The 27,016-nt window shown below is 40.1% G+C and overlaps 3 protein-coding genes across 5 annotated transcripts; 1 reads left to right on the top strand and 2 right to left on the bottom strand.

Moving 5' to 3' along the window:
* Positions 1-1,376: 1,376 nt before the first annotated feature.
* LOC117295660 (kelch-like protein diablo) lies at positions 1,377-4,820 on the bottom strand. The gene is made up of 4 exons (XM_033778371.1): positions 3,497-4,820; positions 2,940-3,125; positions 2,357-2,509; positions 1,377-1,813 (listed from the first exon to the last, which is right to left on the bottom strand). Exons 1-4 carry the CDS (start codon positions 4,818-4,820, stop codon positions 1,377-1,379), a joined length of 2,100 nt encoding a protein of 699 aa, XP_033634262.1.
* A 4,406-nt stretch (positions 4,821-9,226) lies between these two features.
* Positions 9,227-18,773, bottom strand: LOC117296166 (survival motor neuron protein-like). Of its 3 annotated transcripts, none has more exons than XM_033779051.1 (9): positions 18,703-18,773; positions 18,062-18,233; positions 16,073-16,153; positions 15,313-15,435; positions 14,328-14,534; positions 13,544-13,717; positions 12,627-12,695; positions 11,387-11,536; positions 9,227-10,914 (listed from the first exon to the last, which is right to left on the bottom strand). In XM_033779051.1, exons 2-9 carry the CDS (start codon positions 18,098-18,100, stop codon positions 10,801-10,803), a joined length of 957 nt encoding a protein of 318 aa, XP_033634942.1. In that variant the 5' UTR covers positions 18,101-18,233; positions 18,703-18,773; the 3' UTR covers positions 9,227-10,800. The 3 variants fall into 3 exon arrangements, with proteins under 3 accessions (XP_033634942.1, XP_033634944.1, XP_033634943.1); XM_033779053.1 differs by lacking the exon at positions 18,703-18,773 and adding an exon at positions 18,405-18,454; XM_033779052.1 differs by lacking the exon at positions 18,703-18,773 and having other exon boundaries at positions 18,062-18,366.
* On the top strand, positions 18,552-26,952 carry LOC117296165 (SURP and G-patch domain-containing protein 1-like). Its single transcript, XM_033779050.1, has 12 exons — positions 18,552-18,611; positions 19,496-19,746; positions 20,216-20,409; positions 20,739-20,984; positions 21,487-21,610; positions 22,314-22,420; positions 22,801-23,132; positions 23,693-23,876; positions 24,418-24,585; positions 24,937-25,021; positions 25,614-25,749; positions 26,439-26,952. The coding sequence occupies exons 2-12, from the start codon at positions 19,517-19,519 to the stop codon at positions 26,463-26,465; spliced, it is 1,833 nt and encodes a 610-aa protein (XP_033634941.1). The 5' UTR covers positions 18,552-18,611; positions 19,496-19,516; the 3' UTR covers positions 26,466-26,952.
* The last annotated feature ends 64 nt before the right edge of the window (positions 26,953-27,016 follow it).

The raw sequence follows: 27,016 nt of genomic DNA, 5'->3' as shown, positions 1-27,016 counted from the left end.
GACACCCTTGTCACACGAAGTTGTGTGCTTTCAGATGCTTGATTTCGATACCTGAAAATCTAATTTTGAGGTCTCGAAATCAAATTCGTAGAAAATTACTTATCTCTCGAAAACTACGTTACTTCAGAGGGAGCCGTTTCTCACAATGGTTAATACTATCAAAAGCTCCCCATTACTCGTTAGCAAGTAAGGTTTTATGCTAATAACTATTTTGAGTAATTACCAATAGTATCCAAATTAATGACTACCAGTTATAATGCCTAGATATTTATTTGTATAGCGTGCATCGGCGTGCATTCTAAGGGGAATCAGTTTAGAAGGGAAAAGCCTTTTTCCCTTATACATTTTCTTGAAACAAATCTCGGCCACCAGTGTCAGCAACAGCAGAAGCATGCGACATGACTTTTGTTTTTACCCCATTTATTAATCCTCAACCAAAATAAAGCCAAGCACGTTTGTTTGAATCATGAAAAGGGAGCAGTGTCCTTTGGGACATTAATTTTACTTGGCGTAAACGACATTAAAATTGTCAGTGTTTGCAACAACAACAACACGTTTTTGAATTTTCGAAACAATCTGCGAACAAAAACCGATGCCGGTGTCGCATGCAATTATGTCCTCTATGCAATACTATCCGGAGGACATTATTGCATATGCAATAATGTTCGCCGGACGGTTTCGCATATGCAATCGTGTCCGCCCGGACGCTGCTGCATAATGCAATTGTGTCCGCCCGGACACATTTGCATATGCAGTTGTGTCCGCCCCGTGCAAAACTATCCTTGCGGTAAATTAAACGCCATTGATCAACGGAACACATTCGCCCTTCTTTTACAAGCTAAGTGCATGTTACGAATGACATGGGAAATGTTCGGCCGTTGGGTATTCGCTGCAATCATAAAATACGTGAATATTCATGCTGCATAATATACGTTCGTAGGTTCAGTGCATGCACGCTCTTGCTTACGCGCACACACAGTCATGTACATGTCCGGGGACGGATTTATAGCCCCGGACACGATTGCATATGCAGGGGAGTCCGGAGCGGACAGTATTGCATGGTGGACACAATTGCATCTGACACCGGCAATAAACTTTTTTCTTGCCCCTTTCATTGATTGGACTTCGCTCATCGGCGGATCCAGGGGTTCGTGAGTATGTCTCGATTTTCATATCAGAATTGTAGTCAATTACCGGTAATCAATTTTAGAAAACAAAACCAAGTTTTGAAGTCAGTTCGCAAACCTCCTTTCCCATAGTCCTGGACCCGTCAACGACGTAACCATCCCCATTGCCCCCAAATAGGCCTACCACATTAACTACCGTTGTGGCGGCATAATGGAGTTTCATTTTGTTCAAGAAATATTATTTAACTTTCAGGGAAGTTTATGAAGTGTTAAACAGCAGCAAGCCATTCCAGTGTAAGCGTTTGTGCAATCCTCAACGTCTGTCCATTCGTCCGCCTCTACATCGTAACACTCGGCAGACCGAAGCCAGGATTTCTTGTCCCAGCAATACCCCCCTATGACGTAGATGCGGGTACCCACTACGCAGCTTGCCGCCTCGGCCCGGGGCTGCCTCATAGCTCTCAGTTTGGTCCACGTGTCCTTGACAGGGTCGTAGCGTTGGATATGCGGGACACACCGAACTCCTCCCCCGGTAGGGTCGACTTCGGCACCGCCAGCCAGGTAGAGGTAATCCCCAACGGATGACAAGTGGGAGAAGAATCGTGGTGACTTCAAGTCTTTTTTCGTCTTCCATGTGTCGGAGCGGGGCAAGTAAACCTCAACCTTATTGGATATTTTCTTGTTTCCTGTGTTAAACATAATACAAAAGGCATAACTAATTGCATCTGATGAAATAGTTGTTGCTACGAAAGCCCATGAACTTTGTTATGTAATTAGTTTAAGTGCTACCTTCACCATCATATTTTAAGTATTGCAAATTACTAGTAGGCCTACAAATGGTATTGGATCACTCTATACACTCATCCCGGGTCAGAATTGACCCGGATTTTGGGTCCAAGCGTAGCTGACCCTTTCCTTGGTTGGGCTAACCCGGAAAATTGCTCGCGGATTAAAAACCAGCAAAGTGACGAGATTTGAAAAGGCCCGTGGTTATAAACCAGCTTAGTTTTTATAAAACCGGCATAGTGACGAGTAAAAAGGTGCGTGGTTTGAAACCGGCATAGTGACGAGATTTTAACGAGCCCTTGGTGTAAAACCAGCATAATAGTGACGATATTATTTCAAAAGGCCCGTGGTTTGAAAACCCTTGCTTTGAAAACCGTCAAAGTGACGAGTTTTAAAAAGTTTCTTTCAACATAAAAATAATTTTTTATTTTAGTTGTTGTCACCTGATCCACCCACGGCATACAACTTTCCATCATGCACAGCGACAGCAACACATCGTCTAGGAGTTGAAAGTGGTGCCCTGTCTTCCCATTGGTCGGTGTTTGGGTTGTATCTCTCCACGGCAGCCAATGACGAATCGCTATTCATACGTCCTCCTAAAATTGGTCCATAAATTCGTTGAGAAACTGGTATGAGTAAAAACAAAATAACACCACAAGGGGAGGAGACAAACCCGTGTCCCCCGTGTACAGTGGCGAAATTGACAAGCCACCCATGCCATCATCATACAAATCACACAGTGCTGAGTAAAAAACATTTTGGAAGATGGAAGTGGATTGGTCACGTTTAAAGGCCACTGCAGGAAAGCAATGACACTCATGAAGGCAAGAGGAAGGTAGGACGGCTGAGAACAACGTGAAGGCGTACTGCAGAGAAAATGGAAGTCATGGAATATTAATCCAAACTTGTAGTGTAAACTGGAGAGTCTCTGCAGCCCTACCACACTGCCCGAAGAGGAAAAGTGAGGTGCGGGGTTGAAAAATCAAAACATTGACAATGGAAATCTAAGAGACAATGACCACTCACCAACAGCATAGATCATTCCATCCACCACTCCCATCTGGAAGCTCTCCCTCGCGTTGCGCATGTCTGCAATTTGAATCCACGAGTCCGTACGTGGGTCGTATCTATGACCTGATTTCAACGGGGCGTCTGGGCTGTTAAGAACCTCCCTCCCACCAGCAACGTACAGAAATCCGCCCAGGACGGCAGCTGAAAATGGGGGACAATGGAATAATGATAACAGTCTCCGTCGGTTAAAGGCCGTATTGCACAATATGCTAGAGTTTGCAAGCATAAGTTGGCTGATCCGCCTGCACCCTCGCGTATTATAACTAAACTGTGCGTTTTAAATTAAGTTGTTCATCATTATGTATTGTAAGGTCGGGTAATCACCTTAAGTTATAGTCAACTTACAGTTTAACCACACATGTATGGTCTGTGTTTCTATTAAAGAAAATATATTACCAAAAGTTTACCCACCACCTTGCTCATAATTTTGTTTACCTTTAATTTGGTGGCATTTGGGTTGGGATCCCGTGTACATCGCTTGTACACATTCGGAAAAAGGTCAGATAACTTACCAGCATGATGATGTCTCGGGTGAATCATTTTGGAAAGCATTCTCCATTCATTTGTGTTGGAGTTGTAGTACATCAAGACATTCCCCACTGGTTGTTTAGCCAGACGAGGATGTCCACCCAGCGCCACCATGGTGGTAAGGTGTACTGTAGACCGAGGAGTAGTCCGCTTAGACTGCATAATGCTCTGCCGTAGAGGCAAGCAGTAATAGTGAAGTGCCTCCTTCACCAGAGCCTCACATTCGGGGAGTCTCATGAGGTACTCAACGCTTTCCACGTGGTCCACGAGGTCCGGAGGCTTGATCATCGGGAGACGGACATTCTCAAGGAGCAGGGAAGCGTGGTCCAGCCGTACCTCACGGTAAACGTCAATCCAACGTAGCATTGCTTGGAAGACACTCAGCTCGGTGTCCACGACCAAGTCATCCCGGGATATAAGAGTCATCAGAGTCTTCTCTGGTAACTCCAAGAAATCCGGAGTATCAGCAACCAGGGAGAAATTTCTGGACGCCATTTCAAATGCTTTATCAATCACTCGCGTCAAGCCGAATACAGTAGCCAACCCTAAAGTTCTCAAGCAGGTGTGCGTATTCAAGCTTCCGATCATGAAATCGCTACAAATTTTGAGTGCAAAGGACAGTTTGAGATAGACGGCTGCCGAGAGTATCTCCTCGAGTCGAGAAGAGTCTACGGAGAAGTGACCCGTGTACATCGCCTCCAGGAGCAGTTTGAGAGTCTCGAAGGAGATACCATGAAGCGTGTACAGGAACTCGTCATCGCTGTCTCCAACTCCGTCCTTCGTAAAGAGTTCCAGAAAGTATCCACTGCAAGCGGCAAGGATTAGTTTATGGGTTCCAATCCGGTGTGGTCCAATGGCCAGCACCACGTCGTTCAGTTGTTTCTTCTTCCACAGTGCGGCCATTGCCACGAGCACGTGCTCGGAGTGAAGAGCGTCGGACGATGGGAGTACAACATTTGGATGAGATACCTCCAGCAGCGTGCTAAGTTTCAATTGCAACTCTGGTGGCTCTGACAACACCATTCCTTTCGGTGGGTTCGATACTGGCGCCTTGTTGGGCTGGGATGGTCCCGACGTGAGATCATGTTCTAAAGATTCTACTTGCGGAAGACTCACAGACTCCTTGGTGTTGACAGAACCCTTCTTCAACTTGCTGACAGAACCCTTCTGCAGCTTGCTGACAGAGCCCTTCTGCAGCTGGGTAACAGAATCATTCGGCCGTTGGTTGGTGGTGGTAGAATTCTTCGTCTGTGCTGTGTTCCCTTGTTGTGTAGGGGCATTTCGTTTCCTGTTTTTCCACCTTCGCATTGCGGACAATAGGCTTCAAATTGGTAATGACCAGAGTACCGGCATTTAAGCTTGTCGCATCGTATTTTGCCACCATTATTATGGTGAATAAAGGTGTTGACATCGAATTCACATGTTACTAAACTTGTGTTTTGCTAAGATACCAAAACAAGAAATAACGTCATAGCAACAATGAGCTAGAGCATGTGCGCGTACAATCACTGCGCGTATATAGATCGTATAGATATAGATCCTGTAATGTACGTCACACGCGCGCGTACAATCTGCTGACGCAATAAATGGATTGCACATGACGTCATTAACCACAATGTTTGATGACAAACAATGAAAAAGTGCATGTGTATACAACACACCGCAACATTGTGATAGTTCAAGATCGATCTTGCTTAGGCGCGAATTTCTATAACAAGAAATGTGTTTTTTTATACAGCATAATAATAATATTGGACAGGGCTGAAAATCTCTTTAAAATTATGGCTATGCGTATTCACATCAACAGTGGCGCCAGGCAGGGCCGGGGATGTAGGCCTAGCTACCACTAAAATGAAGACGCTGAATAAGTTGAGAAATATTCAGCACTTCAATGTTTCCGCTTCAAAGTTTCCAATGGAGTGCTTTGGAAGTGGTCCTATTTCAGCCTCTTTTTACACGTTCTTATTTTTGCTATGGATATGGCAAAATAGATTGTACTTTACCTTTCTCAAAAATTCATTTTGACCTTTCTCAAAAATTCATCTGCGCTTACAGTGTTCACAAGCATTTGTTTGTATAGCCTACACGAAACTGACACAGAGTAACAATAAAATGCACTTATGATCGGCCGTATCTCCAAGAAAAAGGATTGGATCTTGGAACATTTAAAGGTCTTCCTAAAGGGCTCTCATCTGACAGTGCTTTAGTTTTGAGGATGTGAAATCTAATTTCGACCGCTCAGGAGGCTACCACTATTGTATGCATTGCTTAAACATGTCTGTGTATCCTCATATATGTTACTTATAACCTCTATTAATATCCATTGTTTTTACCGTTTTTATAAAAAGCCCTTATTTTAAGGGATTTTCAAGAAATCCCTTCTCAAGCCCCACTTTCCTCACAAAAAGGCTCATCATAGTCAGAATGACTCCCAGTCGTCACAAGCAATAATTAGTTTTTCACTTATGACTGGCGATGAGGGCGCCCTTTTACTATTTTAATCGTCTGGTACCCACTCTCCTCGGAAACACATACCACGTTAAAATTAAACCGAACAGTGAGGACAAGAGTTTCGGTACCATGCACTAAATATCAGATAGCAAATAATTGGCTATTGAAACGTCAGCGATATATGCAGTAAGCCCGGTTGAAATTGTCATTTTCCGGTGATATTGTGACATAAACTCATATCAGAATGACACGTAAGTAGACTCGGGGAGATTTCCGTATCCTGCCACCACTTTTTCGCTCATTTTTATCAAAAGATTATCTCATTTGATTAAATAACTGACAGGATCGGTATCGGACACGGAAATGTGTACTACGTACGGGTATTCATGTGTACACACACAGAGTTTACTTCACTAAACACTAAACATACAGTTACATAGTCCAGTGCACAGTTACACAAAATAAAATAGCACCGACTCATGGTTTTAAAACTGATTTTGTATAAATCTCGTGTTATCCCTGATAATTACTTTGTGTGTTATTTCACTCTGGAGTATAGCGCCATTTTTTGCAATTTTTTTGTATGGAATGTTTGCTTATTTGATTTAAATTATAATAAAAAAATCAAAAAATCAATATATAATAATTATAATGGTGTAATCACCAAGTCAAATCAATAAATAATCATCGATTGAATTGAATGAAATTGTAAATTTTGTTTGTAATTTACAAACAAATTTACAATTTCATTCAATCATTAATGAATAAAAAGTTATCGTATTTAATGTAAATACAATAACTTTATTCATTAATGATTGTTACTTGCACAATTATTGAATGCTTGTTTACAACTGAACAATTAATATTATATGAGTGACTGACAGTGACACAGCCACAGTTAAAAGTCATTTACTTATTTATGTTTGATCTGCCATCCTGGCATGCTGTAAAAAGTAATCTTGCCAAGCTTGGAGTTGGACTTGAATATCTCCATTGGCATCGCACTTTATGAATGCATTGTTATGATAATTAATGGTGGCAGTCAGTCAGTGTTGTACTCCATGGTTGTATCTAGACCAATTTTAGTGGTGGGTCTTAAATCCAATTTGGTACACCAAGTTAGATATCATATAACACTGTATAGGGCCATCATTGCTGTAACACTGAGTGACTGTAAGTGCAATCTGGGGGAAATCTGCGCTCTTGACAGCACAGCTTTTTTGCTCAGAGTGCTGTGCGAAATTTGTTAGTCCTGGGCAGGCTTGCCAAGCATTGCCCACCGTGGCTACAACACTGCCCGAGTGTCCATTCTTGTAAGCCGCCTTTGTATAAAAAGACAAAGGTCTGGAAGTTTTGGGATTACACAACGACCACCTGAAAAGGGAAATAATTGGAATGGGTGGGAGCATAAATTTCAGGACCTGCTGTCCCTCTGTGATTGGGTAAAACAAAGCATGGGAAATATATCAGCCATCCATATAACAAAGAAATTGAGGTCACTTCGAAGTGAAGTTATTCCAGGCCGAAAAAAAAATAAACCTCTGCTTTAACTTGTAAGCTAGTTTAGAAAAATTTGCAGATATATACATCATAAATTATGTGTAAGTGGTTTTGCAATGAGAAATGGTAAAGTTGTATTGCACACTGATTGAAAGCTCTTAGAAAGACTATCTTTCTATCTGTACTCATTACTTTTACACTGTGTGTATGTTTTGTTTGGTTAAATTCAGGTGGAAACCAGAGAGAACTTGCGAGGGCGAAAAATCAGAAGAAACAAGAACAAGGAAAGAAAAAAGGGGATGGGAAAAGCCTGGAGGACAGACGTCACAGGTAAACAAAAATTAAGATTCTTGTCACACTTTGTAGTTAAATAGTTACAGTGTAGGTTACAAATATTTTATTCCCATATTCTGCCGATTTCTTTCCCAAATCTTTCATCGCTTTGACTTGTCAGGATTTTTCCTGGGTTTTATATTTCATTGAGCTCCCTGCGCCATCAAATAGCAATATAACCAGTGTTATAAAGGTGTTATACAGGATTGGTGGTGAGCTGACCAATAGTTGCATACAGTATTCAAGTTTTGTGTGATCAAACATAAGAATACATGAATAACAGACCTGTGGAAGTTTGGGCTTAATCCATTGTGTGAGTCATGAGAAAATGGTGCAAAACCATGCACCATTTTTGTAAACATATTGTCAATAATATTGGTTGTAACAACCGATATCAGCTGCAAAATCTTATTTAGGTTTTCTGATACTTTTTTTTTAATATGACTTCATTTCACATACAAAACATGGTGTTTATATGAACAACAAAATAAACAGAAAGTTTTCAGACTAAAACTAATTTTTGTTTTAGTTTAAAGTCTGAAAGCTGTCTGATTGTTTCGTTGTGTTTCTTGTTCTTACCAATCCTGTGTAATACCTTGAAATAACATAATGCACTTTTTTGTTTGTTCTTTCAGAGATGCCGAGGCCATGCGTTTGAAGCAGCAGAAAGCAAATGAAAAAAAAGAGGAAGGGGCCAAACCCCCAAAGAAGTAAACGCTAAGCTCCTAGATGAAATCGGCAGAGAAAGGGCAGCAACAACAAATATCCCTGGCAAAACATTCACCCTTTGTCTACTGGGAGCATCTGGGTGCGACTATTGTACAAAGAAAGATGGGCAGACGAAATACTTTTATATCTCAACGGATGAACCAGATAAATTTGCTGTTATTAAGCTTCAAATAAATCCCTTTGATTTTCACGTTTACTTCTTGTACAAATATAGATAATTACTCTTCTATTTCAAGCCAATATTTGGTGCCTTGTGTTAGTTCTATGTCATGTATGTGTTTGTGTTTCTGATGCAAGTTCCCTTGTCCCTCATAATATGGTAATTCTGAGGTCAGTTGGGTATTTTGAAACAATAAAGCAAAACCTCAATCATGAATGCTTAGTATTAGTTATGAAAAAAACAATTGGATAAGTCAATTTGGAAAAAAAAAAGCACTGGGTATAAAACCTCAATCCATCCACACCTGAACGATGGCGATCACGGCACAAACTACAATCTGTTGGTTGAATCGCTCCACTAGAATACGTACGCACACACTCGGCCTTTACTCTAGCAATCTGTTTTATTTGAACATGTTGGACTGAAGACTGCTCTGAGTGGAAGTCTATGGTACCTGTTTGTATGAGGGTTAATGCCAGACATTTTTGGCAATGATCTGATCATTGAGTGTCCAAAATTGTTATGCATGTAAGTACTTTCATGTTCTACCAATTTCTTCTTTTTTTGCATAAAAAAAAAAGGTCCGTGGTGCTGGTTCATTATGGCTAAGGGTCAATCTCGTATTACAAGGGAAAACAATAATTTCTTGACAAATTCTGTAAATATTTTGCTTTTCATAACCGAGTTGTATTCATCTCTGCAATCAGATATGTAACTTGGTACAAAACATCACCGCAAGTAGCTTTTTGACTTCAGTTTATACCCCTGTACAGATTTAACACGAAATAAAAATAAACAAATCAATAATTTTTGTACCGTAGTTTTATTTCACACAAACGCTTATTAAAAATAGTATTAAGTTAAACATTACATGTAACTGGTTTTACAATGGTATGAAGTCCACAGGCCGATTTCACTAAGAGCTACGATTGATCTTAACTGCAAATCAATTGTAGTTGCTCACTGGCGATACTGACAACTTGTCTTACGATGAACCTTGGTGCTTTGCGAAATCGAGCCCAGGCCTCCTACCAAACTGAAACACTTGCCTCTATGCCCCTAATATCACTGCCTTTGTGCCCTTCACAAACATGTTCCAATGTTGTTCCCTTGCACTGCATGGAACGCACAACCGTACAGAGCGTAGTACCATTTTGGGAATCCAATTATTTTTGACTCGCAAATTGGTGGACAGGATAGCTGTGTGTAAGTGCGTTGTACAAACGGTCAAGAGATTTACACATCCCTCATAGAGGTGCCCTTACCAAGGAAAAACTGCCTTGCCCTCTCAAGCACAGAATTCAGGCCTGACACCGTGGGTCCACTATTTGAATTAACTTGTTACTAACTCGTCTCCAGTTGACAGCACAAATAAATGACCAGACAACAGCAGACCCCCCCTTCCTTCACAATATAGATAACAATGTGTGAGATATTAAGAAATATACATTCAACATAACGGGGGAAAGGCTTCCACGATCAGGGCGATTGTCAAACTAGCTCAACAGAACACGGAAAGATTTGCTTTTTTTTGGAATATTTTCTGCAGAATGAGGGAGAGTTGGTAGCTCTGATGGAGGGCTAATCTCGTCTTATTGTTGTTGCATAGGTTGCAAGTGGAAAATAATATAAGTGATGCGCTCGAGCAAAATAAGTCGCTTGTCGACTAAGAACATTCAATATCTTTCTTCAATACATTTGAAACGAGCATAATGATTTAATACCCTTAAAACCCCATGCTGATACCACCTTTAGTTCAAAAGTTACACATGTATGAGAGTAGAAACAACCAGAAAAGCTAATTTTAACCTGTTTTTGATATTATTTATCAGAAAGGAAGTTGAAAAAAGTAAAAACAAATTTTGCATTAAAATAAAATCATTTTTTTGATGATGACAATTTCACATCCATTTGCTTGTTTTGGCCTGTTTCTTCTCCAAGCTGATATTTTCACAGCCAGTGACTCATTTAGCTCGATCGCATCACATACAGTACTCTTTGCAATTCAGTTTTCTCTTCAAGATTTGCCTCTTGGGAGTATCTTTGAAGCTCCTGGTTAGAAAAACACTGTGAGATGAATGTCAGTAGATGAGACAAGATGAGATGAGGCCATTGCTATCTAGATTGAGCACCACTATTTCTTGGTCTTGACTGGCGCTCTGATTGTCTTCTACTTTCTGGCATTCTAGGAGAGGCGGAATGAAAGGATGATCTCCCTTGTTTCAATCCCTGGGGGAAAACAAAAAAAATTAACAATTGGGAAATTATAAACCAGCTGATCACCCATAGTCTTAACTTTGTTCTTCGTCATAAGTTCATTTAGAACCCTGCAGTGAGGGACACTGTCGGCACATGCTGACATATTTTAATGGTGGATAGATAAATAAATAGATAGATAAAATGGATTTTAAAACCTGTCCTCGCAGTACTAAGGCTGAATTACAAAAAATTTACATTTAAAAACATTACAAATATATAATATTTTTATTTATATTTCCATTGTCTTAATCACATCGTACACACTGGTTATCTCATTATGCCACCAAACTGGCCCCTCACTGGATGATTTTATAGGAACACTTTGGGAATACAAATTAACACCTTATTACTGAGAAAATGAAATAGGAGTATTTTTCATTTTAAAGATTTTCTGGAATTGGTTGCTAGTGAACTGCTGAGAATTCCACGAGTTCTAAATTACCTGGTAGTAACCGGTGTGATACCCACTCATATACCAAGACATTAGCATGGAATGGAGAGCCTCCTCATTACCCTCTTGGTGTACCTCGGGAGGTGTAGACATCGGTGGTGGAGGAGGTATCATGGAGGGTATATGAGGCATTCCAAAACCCTGTAAGGAGGAGACATAAAAACAGTGTATGTAGCAATTCATGGCTGTTTTAAAATGGAGAAGCCAGACATCATCAAGAAAGTAAAAAAATATGTTACTGCTGTTAAATAGGCCTAGGTGTTAAATTTAGTTGATGAACTAATTAAAGTCACCTGGAAATAAAATTGTTTTTCTTTCAAACATAAGAGTATATGCTTACGAACAATAAAACAATTTTTTTAGTAATTGTTTGTCACAATTTATATGTTTAAAAAATATATGAAGTTGTTTGGGGGGCTGACTCCGCCTACCCCTTTTGTGACGTCAATCGAGGCAGACTTTGCCTGCAATGCATATAGTAAACACACGTGCAAAGTACATGTACGTCCAAGTCGTGAGTTGGTACATTTCAAAAAGTGTTTTTCTGCATTCAGCAGCAATACACCTGGTCGGCATTGCCGAAAAAAACCCAATTTTTTTGTTGTTGAAACTTACAAACTCACGACTTGGTCCGTACATGTACTTTGCAATTGCGTTTACTCTACGCATTACAGGCAAAGTCTGCCTCGGTTGACGTCACAAACAGCGCCCTCTCGGGTCGGGGTCTACTCTTAAATTTGTAAATAACATAAGAACTGATTTTTTAAAACCTTAGTTAACTGTTTATTCACATTCCACTCATCAAAACACATATATTAGTGACAAAAGCTTTATTTTGAAAAAATACCACTTCCAGGTGACTTTAAGTGTGTGATTTCATACTCACAAAACCTTATGGAGAATGGAAGAAAAACAAGAAAAAAAAAACAGAAAAGGGAACACACAAAATCTCAATAGGGGGATGCTAAAGACGGGTCCCTCGCAATGAATTTGGGGACATACATTGTATCTATGGGAGTTTATCAACTACAGGGACAAATGAAAGAACAAAAGATGTCTCCACAGGGATGCAAAAATGCAAGTGTGCAGGCCTACATGTATGTGTGTTTCAAAAAACAGATAACTGTTATGCAAGTTCATCAAAAACAAGGCTAAAATGCTATAATTAATGCAAAACTTTTAACAAATGACTTATATGTTTGCTTGCAAAGAGTGAATTATGTTTATTTACCTGGGGCATAAACCCACTGCCAGGATAGTAAGGAAATGGAGGCATACTCGGTGGAGTGAAGCTAGGTTGCTGTGTGATTTAAAGGACAAAATGTTAGCTTTTAAAGTACAAGTAGTGTGTGAATCTGGTAATAAATGCTTTCTGCTGGCACAATATGTACACTGCTGGAATAATCCCCAAAATAACACATTTTTGTTATACTTTTTGATATGAAAACTGGTCTCACAATACTTTTATTTGTACGAGTTACAATAAAACGTTTAAGACCTTCCGCAACAATCAATAAGACCATCAACAATTTGGCATATGCCTGCCAGGAAGTGCCCTGGAATGCACAACATCACTCATTTTACAAGCAACGTGACAAGGGCCCAATTTCATGGCTCTGCTTACCACTGAATTCTTTGCTTACGATCCCTGTTATTTTTAATTTTATTTATATATTTCCAGGTATTTCCAAACAGTACACAGAAAAATAACACTAAAAATAAGACTACAGAGAACGGGCCTGCAGATAACCAAAACGCGAAATAATCACTATCTAAAGGTGATCCAGACAAAAACAACCTACAAAAGCACATACAAATACAAGAGATAACACAAACTTGAACATTACATAGAAAATATAAATAACAATTATATAATTTCTACTGGCAGGCAAGCGCAGAAGTTCTGCGCTAGCTGTGTAAGCGAGAATGCCTAGGAGTTCGCATATAATTTCTACTGGCAGGCAAGCGCAAAACTGGCAAGCGCAGAAGTTCTGCGCTAGCTGTGTAAGCAAGAATGCCTAGGAGTCTGCACGCCCACCAGCCAAAGTTCCCTGCTAACCCATGAAAAATGCTTGACGTGACGTAAGCGCAGAAAATAGGTCATGGTCAGTAGTACATTGTGCGTGTCTGACTGTAGAACAAACTCACCATTGGATGGGGCGGCCAATGCATCCGAGGGGGGCCAGGCGGAATGAATTGGGAGTGAGGTTGGTGCCAGGCCTGTGCACCTTGATACGAGTTGTAGTTTTGACCCCTGAACTCTGACCCAGAATGAGCGGGGCTTTGGGTGTGGTTAGGGTAGTCCATTGATTCATAGCCTGCCTGTTGAAGAAACAAAGAAAAGGTAGATTTCAAAGTTTTGTACACTCACAAAATTCTGGATGTCCTAAGTTTTTGTTGTGGTATTTTAAATAATAAATGCATGAATGGAGTTTCATCTAATAGACCGATCCATTAAGCTCCGCCCCATTGCATATTGACCAATTACAACGCAACAAAGGTCCGACAATAAGGTCCGACATGAGTGCGCGTATGCTTGGTGCGTGCGGCAGAGTTGTGCAGAAAGGCATTGGAGAACCCCACATGTTCTTGCTCACACGTGCGTCGTGGGTGGAGCCTACTGGATCAGTCTATTGAGAGGGCAAGGCCATTTCTTAAATCATCTCATCAGCTCTCTGAGGAGTGTGCAGCCTACGCAACAAATACATGTATGTGCAACTAATCACAATAACTATCTCTGCCATCACAGGTACCCATTTACTTGGAGAGAAACACAAATAGTTAAGTGTCTTGCTCAAGGACACAAGTGTGATGACCAGGACTCGAACCCACACTTTGCTTAACTGAAACGCCAGACCTTGAGTCCAGTGCTCTTATCCCCCCCATCCACGACACCCCATCTACAGTAAAGTCAAACTCATCCCGAACCTACCTCAAAGTCTCCATTAACTGGTCTCGATGGGGAGGCACTCTCCGATCCAGCAGACATGAGTTCACTCAGTTCTTTCTCCTCTTCATTGCCGTAGCCGATGTACGTCACCCAACAGGTAGACGTGTCACTGTCGATGAGCTTAATCACGGCGTCGTAAATGAACTCGTCCTCCGTGTATGTCGCACGGCAACGATCACCGACTTTCCACTGGTGATATTTTAATAAAAATCAACGTACCATGTAACGGGTTACAAGAAGAGCCATGGGCTTCCTGAAGGTTCAATTCGCACACAACTTAATGCAGAAAAACATCTTACATTTAACGTGGACAATAAAATAATTCTAATTCTAATTCTAATTCTAATTTAAGCGATGTTTGACATGTTTGAAGCTTTGCAAGGTGTGGATCATATGAATTTTTTTTTAGTAATTTGTCGCATTTACAGTTTTTCTTATGTATCTTAAATTGGATGAAAAATGCACGTTAATAATTTTATAACTTAAATGGGCCCATTCCATTAAATCCATACAAAATATTTAGTCAGTGATTAAAAAGCTACATGTTGTAACATCTGGTAAAAGCAAGAAAATACCACAATCCATAAAATAAATCACAAGATGCTTTTAATACAGGACTTCCCAAACAGTTAAAGCCAGAAGACACTAAAAATGCATCGATATCAAGATAGTAGATACAACATTGACATTAAAGAATGCATAAAGACAGTAGATAGAACAGTAAAAATACTGACAAAAATGCAGTAGCAGGCCTACAACAGTTAATTAAAATGCATTGACATAACGGTAAAAATGCATTGACATAAACAGCCCTGTAAAAATGCATTGACATAAGGACAATAGATACAAATATGTAATTAGGAGAGGAAAAATAGAAGCACATTTAGTAAAAAGCTTGTTTAAAATAATAAGTCTTTGTTGTTTTACAAACTGTTACATACAAACAAAACAAACAATCATAACCCACCCCTTGTTTCTTCCGGTTCATCTTGTGGTGTGAGTAATATTTCCTCTTGCGACGTCTGCTGGCATTACTGGCACTGCTTCTGCCATTCTCTACCTCACCACTTTCTTCATTGCTGCCTCTACCCTGTAAAGAATGAAAATTGTGTTGACATTAACCCTCCTACGCCTACTCTTAGTCATGTTTTTCATTTGAAATCATTCAAATTAATGGGTTGTGCATGGTGGCATAACTGTGCACAGGACTAATGCGCCTTATTTTTGACCGCGTGAGGGCGCTATAAATAGTATTTTGATCACTTCCGGGAGTAAACGCGATTCGCCCTGCACAGATTAATAGGCATTCTGTCAGTTTTGTTGTGCCGTTGTTTCAATTTGCTTTAGAGTTGGATTATAACAGCTCCTTTTAAAAGTCTTACTGTCCATGTTGGATTAGATGTCTGTGTTGGTAATGTGTAACAATCTTTAACAACTGTTTTGGGTATGAATGAATAAATATACCCCATTAATCTCCATTATACTGACGAGTTATAATGGCGATCAATGATATACCCCCGGAAGTGATTGAGAGCGCCCTCATGCGGTCAAAAATATGGCCCATTGTGCATGCACATATGCATTGACCACATGCAGCAGCCTGGCATTGTCTGTATCATTCAAAACTACAATGGATGATACTGAATGGACATACAGTAGGAGGGTTGACTGTGTACTCTGTATGCATTCACCACATGAATCTACTTTAACACTGGACATGGTCTTACCTGGATGGACTTAATGGCTTTGTCGTATGCTTTGATTAAGGCAGTGTCATCCCAGATATCAGATGCATCATTGTCATCACTCTGAAACAAAAAACAGAGACAAAGAAAATAATCAGCACCTGTCCAGTTTGCCCACCTACAAGCTCACTTCTTACCATGGTTCCTTCCTCAATGCTTCTACCAAGAATGCTTGGACTTAGACAGTTCTGTTGGGTTAATTGCAATTATTCATCATTTCAAACTCAACCACAATCAACTCATCAAGCACAAACGGAACTTATAAAGCATATGACTACTGTGTATGTGTAGGATGCCCTTGCATGGAAAGAGGTGGCTAAAGTTGATTAGTAAATGAGGCAAGCTAGAAAAGTGGATCTGTGGGGAGAAGGAGAAGTCATCTCCTTCTTGGATGTTCAGACCATGGGGTTGAATGGTCTGAAGGCGCCTTATCCACAGTTTCTCCCTACTCTAATGAACAGGTGGGCGTCTGTACGCAACTATGGGTTCTTCCTGTACCGCACCTTGATGAAGTCGATCGGATGTGTGAAGAATTTGATGTTTAGAACTGTTTATTCTTCGTATGGGAGGAAGTTCAGGGGTGGAAAGTCATAACAAAATTAACTTTCCCCTTGGAACTCTGTTGTTGCTTGGGTCCTTTGGAAAGTACTGACTCCCTAGAACGAGCCTTGACTTTCTGGATCGCTCGATGGACTGCTAGGGGGATATGACCCCTGGAAACAAAGCGCTTCTTAAGTTCCTGTGTGAGTGGTGGATAAAATAAGAATCATCAGAAAAGATTTGACGATGTCTGAGGTCCTAACTCCCTGAATTAGGCAATGAGGGTGACAGCTAGTTGAATGTAGAATTGATATTTATCTGTGTGTTTAACCAAGGAGGAATCTGTGATTAAGCTGGCACACCTTGGCATACTGTACTCCTTTTTTCAAAATTTTGTTATCGATTGTACCAAATGGTTGTATATTCTACCGATAAACAAAGTTTCGAAAAAAGTAAAAAAGTACAGCACGGCCGATAATGACAACATAATAAAAAAAAATAGGAGTACAGCGTCCCAGTTACTGGGCCTATGATTAAAGTGACTCGTTGCCTTAGATCGGACGAGTTGGTCTATAAAAATCGTTTGTTATAAAATGCATTGGTAAGATGTAAAAGTAGAGTGCTATGATCTGCACAAATATGCCTCAAAATTGTGGTTTCCTTTTTACTTTGCAAAATAACACGGTCAGCCATTTATGGGAGTCAAAAATTTGACTCCCATAAATGGACGACCGTGTTAGTCGACGATGTTAAATGAAAACCATGCAATTTCAAGGCGTATTTGTGTGGATCATTATATTTTACTTTAAGTTGTACAACATCTTTATGCATTTTGTAACAAACGGTTACAAACGCTTTTTTAGACCAACTCGTCCGATCCAAGGCAACGTGTCCCTTTAAACCATTATCTGTAGTGTTAACTCTGACACGGGTGGGTGGGTATCTTTGGTTGAGAGTCGCTCGTAAGCTTGAGGGTCCTGTGCCTGTGGAAGGAATTTATGAGATAAATGAACGCTGTGAAGTGTGAGGCTTGCATCATCACTGCACTGGTCCAGCAGATGAAAAAGATGTCATCCATGTACATGATGATGAGTGCCACTACACACAGTGACGGCACAGGGGCGGGGCTGACCAAATATTAGTTAGAATCTATCATTCAAAGGGTTCACAAATAACTATTTTTAGGAGATTTTGTTTGGTTAAAAAGTGGTGGCAGGATACTGAAATTTTTTCAAATAAATTAATAATGCTTAAATTCTCCTAAAATTTAATAAAATTGTTTAAAAAATAAATAGGGGCCTATAAAATGGTATAAATAAGGCGTTTATATAAAAAAGCAGTAACTTCCAATTGTTCAAAGAATAGTCGAAGAACAACAATGTCAATAATTCTCAAATGTAAAAAAGTATCAAAAACCATAATAATATGTACCTTTTCGGTACGAAAGACAAGTGCAGAAGCTTGGTTCATTTTCAACAATTTCAACTTCAAGAATTGCTGTGCAGAGAATTAAAGTGACTGCTGATCACCGCCTGAGCTGGTGCTGCTGAACACGTTTCTTCGACTTTGAGAGGTTTATGACGAAAACGTATCCGAAGTACGACTAAGAATGCATCAGTAAATTAACATAAAAATCCTGCCTTTAGTAAGTGACGAAAAACAGTTTTTTTAGCTTGATTGTTTTTTAAAATCTCGCAATCTTAAGCTGTGATTGATAAAGTAATGATCAAACTTGACTCGTGTTTGTTACAGTCAACAGTTTTTGAACACTTACTTGTAAAATCTGGCATTATTTTGTTATGATTTATGTGCAGCTAGCTTGCGATTGGAAATTCCGACAAACGCCCTCTAGCGGCAGTAGGTTGAAACAGTAATTTCTTCGGATACGAAGCGAAGAGCGACATAATAATGAGGCACGTAACACGCAATCGAGTAAACAGCGAAGGCTCTCGGATTTGAGTAACTAAAAAGTTCTTCCAAAGTAAGTAAAACGGCCATTTTCATCAAAAAGTAGACTTTCATTATTAATATAAGAAATGCCTGATAATATCAGTGATATGTGCAAATCAAACCTCAAACTTTATAGCAGGCGAAGATCAAAATTGCAAATGTCAACCCTTTTCAACTCACAATACAATCAACGCAATGCACAGCTAGCTAGCATAGCATGCATGGGGCATTGACTGCAGATGGCGGACGTGATAGGAGTGTACTGTGTGGTGGGCCCGGTGCATACAGCCAATGGCATAATATGTCCGCCAATGTTGGTGGTGTATGTAAACATTGCAATGTCCATGTGAGTGTGACATAGTGAAAGTGAAATAATGGATTGAAAAAAGAAAGAAGTCGATGCAGTGATGTTAATTTATTCAATTATTGATTAATTAAAATAAAAACTAAAGTTTGCATTGTTATAAAGTAGGCCTATACTGTGGCTAGATATAAACTAAACATACTTGGGTCTACTAGTAACTACTATCACTATTAATAAGTTAACTCATTTAATTTTCAGCAGGAAACCCCAACCCAACTTCACATTTTTATTTTTTTATTTATCTACATTCAAGTTTTTGACATGTGTGTGTTCAGTCTCTCAGCTCAGCAGAATCAATGATTCTGCTTCCCAAGTTTTTGCGCATCTTGTACATGCTTGCGTAATAAGCGCGTGAATGTATCTAGGAAAATAATATTTTGCTTTGAATGGAAATAGTACACAAAAAAACCTCTGGCTAAATTGACACTCACCCATATCCCTTCGCAAGAAGAATATTTCTACCACTCGTAAGAGAATGGTTTTATCTTTGTATTACAATAAAATAAATTGGCTAAAAAAATTATGATTTTTTCCCCTTACATGGTCTTTAGCTGTGACCAGATTCTTTCAGGATGTCATTCCGTAACACTGGAGGAGCTCGTTGGCATGGTTACCAGGCCCAGGGTAACCAGCAGCCAGATCTGAGCCAGTCTAAGGCGGTGTCGATCAGCGAACAAGAGCGTCTTATTGAGCAAAAGAAACAAGAGATTCAAAGAAAAATGGCAGAAAAGAAGAAACAGAAGGCTGAAGAGGCAGCCAAGGCTGGCACTACCAAGAAAACTTCAACAGGAAGCATAAAATTGTTAGTCTCTTGTACTTTCATTTATAAATTTTTGGTAATGAAGCCAAAGATGCCTCATAAGTGAACTTAATCACAGTACTAGATAAAAAGCCTGAGGAAACCTGTAAACAAGCGTGCTTGCTTTGTGAACCAGAAACACCAGGGTTAATCCCTACTCTTCGACGGTGTGTGCTCCGGGCACTTTCATATGAGCACAATCAATTCTATTACACAGGACCTATGGCTTAATTTCCAGTCCGAAGGACAAACCAGTTATAGGATACAAATTCCATGACGAGGAATTAAATCAACACTCTGGTGATCAGAAATGTCAGAGCTTGAGTCCCGAGCTCTAAACCGCTCAGCCACGGCACGCTGCAGAATAGTTGGTCTTTTCCTCAATTTATGGCACGCTGCATCTTTTTTTTTTTTTCTCAAGAATGACTTCTGATAATGGCAAATAACGTAAAAAATATAACTTTTTTTCCAGCAACATTGGGCAACCTAAACCTCCGGCTGCTGCACAACGTCCCCCAGCACCAGCTGTTCAATCACCAGCACCTCCGCCACGACCGGCAGCACCGCCCAGCGCCCCCGCGCCTGTACGCAATATTTTCTCCAATGACGGCAGTTTCTTGGAGCAGTTCCGCAAGATGCAAGAGCAGAGTGCAGGACAAACTAGAGGTTGGTGTAGAATGCTTGAAATGCTTCAAGGAATGGTTTGAAAATGTATAAAAAAAATTCTGAATGCTTAAATCTTTTGTCTAAAAATTTATGTCTGAAATACTGCCATGGATAAGAACACAGTTAAGCAACACACAGTTTATTGACTCTTATACATGTATTGTGCAATTATAAAGAAGGATCGTTATGTTTTTCGGACATTATTACATACCCCTTGTAACTGGGCCATATATTTCATTCCTTAAACCATCCCAGCTCCCTGGGACTATACATGTGGGGTTACCATCAAATTCATGTCATTTTTTCCCCTTATTTTTGTGTGTGTAAAGGATCCAGTATTTCTAGTGCACCAATGCTAAACCAAACTCTAGATCTAAAGGATATCCCACTGCCAGATTCCCCGCATCCAGCACCGGATACTTCTCCGCCCCCTTCCACATTGTATGCCCCAACCTCAGCCCAGCCTATAGCCTTCAGCGCAGCACCTACTCAAGCTCGCAAGATGCCGTTACCGGTGCCCAAACCAAGTGCCTTCAGAGATTCAGATGAGGAAGAGGAAGAAGGGCTTAATGCAAGTAAGTTGATTGTCCACTGCTGTGCCTTGAATGAAGACAACCCTGTTAACCAAAGTTTTTGTCAGATTTAGTAAAAAGGGTGTCAAAATTTGCTGTTAATTTTAAAACTGAGAAGCATTACTGTCTTAGATTGTGTATTCCAATTATGGATTATTCTTCCAGCGTGGACACAACCACTCCAGATTGTTAGTTTTATTGTAAACATCTGCATTTCGATATGATTAAAACAACCAAACGGTTCCAAAAACCAAAGGTAAACTTTTCCTTGAATGTTGGTTAATGGCAAAATCTATCAAGTCAAAACTAAAGATCTCTCCTTATTTTACCACTTGGCACTTAAGTCTTGAGACCAAAGTTAATTTGTTTTGGGTTCTTTGATAACCTATAAGTTACAATAAAGACATCAAGGTTAATGTGTTCAAATTGCAAGACTTTACGTACGGCTCTTCCTGCGGGCGTTTTCCCTCCCACCTCCAATGCCGATACTTATAGGAGCCTTTAGTCTTACCGCCAGAAGATCCTGAACTATTGCAAGCCATCAACATACTGGCTGAAGAGGTTGCAGAGGGAGGACTGACAGTTGAAGAGACAGCCAAGAAGAAGCACAAACGTGATCCTATGTTTGAGTAAGTTCATACCAAGGCAATCAGCAGCTTCGTCATTTTTGTTTTTTTACCTTAATTTCAGTAATTTCAATTTTCAATGTGGCTCCCACTTTTTCCGAATTATGGATCTCCTATTTCCAAGGTCATATCCATTGGTGCCCCTTCAAAAGTTTCTCATAGACTTTGAGATTTTCAAACGGAAGTGCCCTTTGCTTTTAAAAGAAACATTACAGAATTGTTTTATTGTTAAAACTGATAATATGTTTTGCATGACATCGTTTTACAAAAAATTAATAAAACGCTCACTGAGCGATAAACTCCAAACAGGAAATTCACTCACTCACTCAGGCGACCGAAGTTGTCACGTTGCCGCATGTTCGAGTCTGGCTTGATGTCTGACGCGCCAAACAACTCTATCCTGCATACAACTGATAAGCTCTTCCTTGTAAACAGGAAATTAGTTTTATTTATTTCTCATCAAATATTATGACAATTAGGGACAGAAATATTTCAAGGGATTTTTCTACTATCATCATTAGACCGTGTAAGTTTGATGTAAATCTGTGATCTTAGACGATACTTTTTCTTACCAGTTCTGTATGTTCCTTTAATAAAAAATAGCCTTGCCCCCTCAAAGATAAAATTCCAGGGCTGATAAGACGATAAGGTAACACATACTTTATTGTAACAGAAGAGTCTTTGTATGAATCTTGTTATTTTCTAGGTTCCTGTTTGACAGTGACAGTCTTGATCATAAGTACTACCAGAAGAGACTTGTTGAGCTGAGACTAGCTAAGAAGATACGCTTTGTTCAGGAAATGAGAAAATCAGGTAAATACTTTGAACAAGGGAGTGGTCTAAATCAAGAGATAGTCTCCAGTCAAGCCTGATAATAAAAATATTTGAACCCAAATGCCCTACTCTGAGAAGCTGAATTATGAAGTATGCAGCGACAAAGTGGTCAAGCTGCAAAAATTAAAAGGCACTTTTAGCAGCCAGCCACATCAACCAACATAGTATTTCACAGGTTAGCACTGAATTGCTGCTTGTGCGCAATGGAGGCCATGTTACGTTCTTTGCATGTACAGCTAGCACAGAAATTTGTCAATTGCCCGAGTAAGCGCAGAATGTTGATCACAAGCGCAGAATTCATGTGATGAAATTGGGCCCACTGTGATAACCTCACTTTTTGTGCGTGTTTGATGTTTCAGCCGGAGCCACGAGCCAGTCGCAGGGACGCAAACGTAAAAGTCGTTGGATAGACAGCGGACCCGGAGAGAGTCCAGCAATCCCTCCTCCGAAGATCACCATCATCGCTCCGAGCTCCGTCGGCGGAGGGGCAACACCATCCAAGCTCCCTGGGGTAGCTGGGGTAGGGGGTACAGGGACCGGACTAGAGGGGGTCGAGGATAATGATTGGGGGTTTGGGGCAAGTGGAGGGACGTCGACATCGAGCCTTGGGAGTGGAGTTAATTCCTTTGGGATGATCGGAACGACTGAGCTGAGTGCGGCACAGCTGAAGCAACTGAAGGAGCAACAAGAGGTTTGATATCATTCTGTTTCTCTTATTGCATTTTATTTTTTAGGCAATACAATCGGGTGGGATTCAAACCCAAGACCTTTGCATAGAGCAGATGTCTTACCACTAGACCACTGAGCATGGTCGATGGCTAAAAGCAGTACGAATCCTTAGCATTTCATAGATTTTGCATTAGGGGATAAAGCATACGATTTGGTTTTTCCCTTACACGGATGTGTATTAAGCTCTTTATTAGTTCTGGTTGTGAAGCCAAGGTCTCTCAGAAAGGTGAACTTAATCACTATACTAGACAAAAACCCTGTGGGGAGAAAGATAAAGAAGGAAGTGTCAGTTTTAGATGTGTAGGCCCAAGGTGATGCCAAAACCACGACTATGCCCGAAGGCAGGAAAAACCAGCTAGAGAATTACTCCAGGAAAAACCCATACAATATATGCAGTGTTATTTCATACTGATCTAACAGCCTGGCAATATCATGATAATATCGTCAGATTAGATATTGAAGAAAACATTGAAGTATAATAAACAGACTTTTTAATATTTCTATCTTCACTAAACACACAAGATGCAACGGATGGTAGACTCCATGGTAAAATACCACAACAAGATTGCGTCAACCGCGCCGAGACAGGAAACCACAGAGGGCAGCACGAAGAAGAAGAATAAGTATGCGTATGACAGTGATGAAGACACACATGGCGGAACGTGGGAGCATAAACAGCGTACACAAGAAATGACGGAAACCAGAGGTACGCATTTCTCCATGATACCATTAAGTTGTAGCAGCTCGTTTGAAATAGTTTTTAGATGAGAGTTCAACAATTTCTTTCTGTTAATGACACAAAAAGGTCATTAAAAGCAGTGAGCAGTGTGACCCTTAGACCTGAAGATACCCACGTAGAGAAGATGATGAAGAAATATCAGTTAAAGATGCTAAAGGAAAGCCCTAACCGGGGAAAATAGTGGCTTCTTGTATAGCACTCGTATTCCATCCGAAGGATGAAGCAATCATGGTTAAGTGCATTAAGTGCATGGTTAAGTGCAAGGACACAATAGTCTCAACTGGGACTCAAATCCACACTCTGCTGACCAGAAAATCAAAGCTCAAGTCTAGTGCTCTTCACCGCTAGACCATGACTTGCCACAGAATCTTGTAGGGACTCAATATCACAGCCTTTCCTTCCACGTTTCAAACAGTATGTGGTTGGCAAGGAGCGAGTCATCCCAACTTCATTGTATCAATTTCGCTATCATTTCTCATTGGCTTTTATTCTTTTTTTAAACCTACAGAGCGGGCAGAGATTTTGACTCAGATGGGACGTGGCAAGCACCATCTTGGTGACTTCCTCCCTCCAGATGAACTAGAGAAATTCCTTGAGACGCTTGAAGCATTGAAAGAAGGCAGGACCCCAGACTTCTCCGACTACCAGAAGTTCAAGATTCAAGCTGATAACATTGGTATGTATCAAAGGCCCACCTTGTTTTTATTTTAAAAAATTGAGAAAAACTTGCTTAACTAAAGGGAGGTTTGTAGTAACACCATGTGGATATCTCTTTTTCAGTAGTGTTGGTTCTGAAAAAAAACGGTGGTTAAAACGACTCAACGTTTCGATCAGTATGCTCTGATCGTCTTGGAGAAAAGCTTGAGCTGTGACCTGAAATAAAAATGTCTATGTCAAGTCTGGATCACCTTTAGATAGTTATTTCTTTTGCTTTTTGGTTATCCGCAGGCCTGTTTCTCTGTATGTACTGTTTGCCTGGAAATAAATAAATAAAAAATAAAATATATACGGTCTTGATCCTCAACAGGTTATCAGATGTTGAAGAAGCTTGGATGGGAGGAAGGCCAGGGACTTGGTACCGAGGGGCAAGGTATCACAACACCTGTCAATAAGTAAGTCATCTAACAACCAGGCAATAATCTACCTTTACAAAGTGGTTTTGAATAGATTATCTAGATATTGAGAAGGAACTACACCGCCTTCTTTGACCTCAGCCTTCTAGTTTTGGAGTTACACAGTCTTGGTACATGTAGGGTCCTTTCTGTATAAAAATCTTCACTGCAAAGGTCGAACATGTACTTTATTTTTTCCGAAAGCACCATTATCAAACATGTACGATACTTGTTCGAGTGTTGTACATGTACCCGACTCATTCTATTGATGTTTAAGTCGAGTGAATGCAGCTTCTCCGCTCAATCCCGTTTTCATGAAGACGGAGTGCCATAACCTTCAGGAAGACACCTCTTTGGGCAGACAGTAATGATGTGATCTGACGTCTTTAATTTGGCACCAGTCACATTTTTAAGACTCTTTCAGTCCCCGACAAAACATTATTTCCGGTGTGTATATTGTCCAGTTAACAATCTGTTCAGTCGACACCAATTTTTCCTTCGTAAATTGCCCCCTGTGGTAGTTGGATTGCAGGCGTACGCATTGAATCCTGATTCGTCACTTATCTCCATTCCTTCATTTTGATGTTCATAGAGGCAGTGCATCTACTTCAACGACAGGCCTGGGCATCGACAAAGCTTCCAATCTCACACAGGAAGATGCAGAGGACGAGTTCTCAGCATATCGCAAGAGGATGATGCTTGCTTATAGATTCAGACCAAACCCACTGGTGAGTTTAAATATCATTTTAAAACATGATCACATCAAGTTCAACACTATTTCGTTGAGGAGTTATAGGTTCCACATCTGGAAAAAAAGCAAACTGTGAAAGATTTAAACTTCATTGGGTCTGGCTCCTGTACACTTTCAGGACAATTTGACACAATCATAGAACTGGAACCAAAGGGGTTTTCAGTGATGATGAACTTTCATCTCAATTGACAGTGTCACAGTCAAAGCACTGTAACCAAAGCTAGTCTGGTCGACTGTTGGCAGTAGACATCCATGACGGTGTGTCGCAACCGTAGACCTGGAACCAAGTTGGGTCTATTGGACTGTAGACATTTATGACAATTGACAATGTGTCCCAGTTAAAGAATCAAAAGCAAAGCAGGTTTATGTGACGGAAGACTTTCTTGACAACTGACAATGTGTCACACTCGGTCAAAGAACTGGAACCATAGCGAGTCTGTAGGACTGTAGACATTTATGACAATGTGACACAATCATCAGATCATAGAACCGGAACCAATGCGGGTCTGTAGACATTCATGACAATGTGACATACTACTAGAACTGAAATCAAAGTGGTAAATTCAGCACACGACGACAAGCAAGCTCATTATACTTTAGATAACAGACTTCTCTTTGTTCAACCAAAAAAAATATTTAAAATGTTTGTTTGTTTGTTTTCTGCAGAACAACCCCAGAAGACCGTACTACTGAAGGAAAAGGAATATTAGTGACAAGTGGATATCAGTCAATAACATACAGGTTGTACAAATGGACTAATGTAAGATAAATCACTCCTTTGAATTGTGTATCACACCTTTTTTATTTCAAGACAATTCATTTATAAGTGTAATCATCACGTTATTTCTAGGCATGGCTAGTAATATTGTAAAGTTTTGAAAAAATGTTATCCACTAAAATTTTCTGGAAAATCATTTTTTTATTATTTGTATTCAAATGTAGATGGTATGTTAAAATGGGAAACCTTGTAAAATATCACCTCCATACATGACCTTTGCTTTGGAAATCTTGGTTGATTTGGCGGTCATTTGTGGCCCCAAAGGGTATTTGATACCAGTCACTTGCGGCCATGTGGTCTCTTGAAGGGAAGGTATGCTTTTGGTAATCATTCTTAAAATTAATGGCAACAAAAAAACGTTTGGTTAGAAGCCTACAGCAGCTTTCACCAGAATAAAGCATTTTGAGAAACAATTCACTTTGAAAGTAATGTGGTTATGTAAAAAGATGTTAGTTTTATGCCCCGA

This window comes from Asterias rubens, chromosome 10 (genome assembly GCF_902459465.1).
Source record: "Asterias rubens chromosome 10, eAstRub1.3, whole genome shotgun sequence".
NCBI classification, from domain to species: Eukaryota; Metazoa; Echinodermata; class Asteroidea; order Forcipulatida; family Asteriidae; genus Asterias; species Asterias rubens.
Note: the sequence above shows the minus strand (reverse complement) of the source record. Positions and strands in the feature narration are given on the sequence as shown.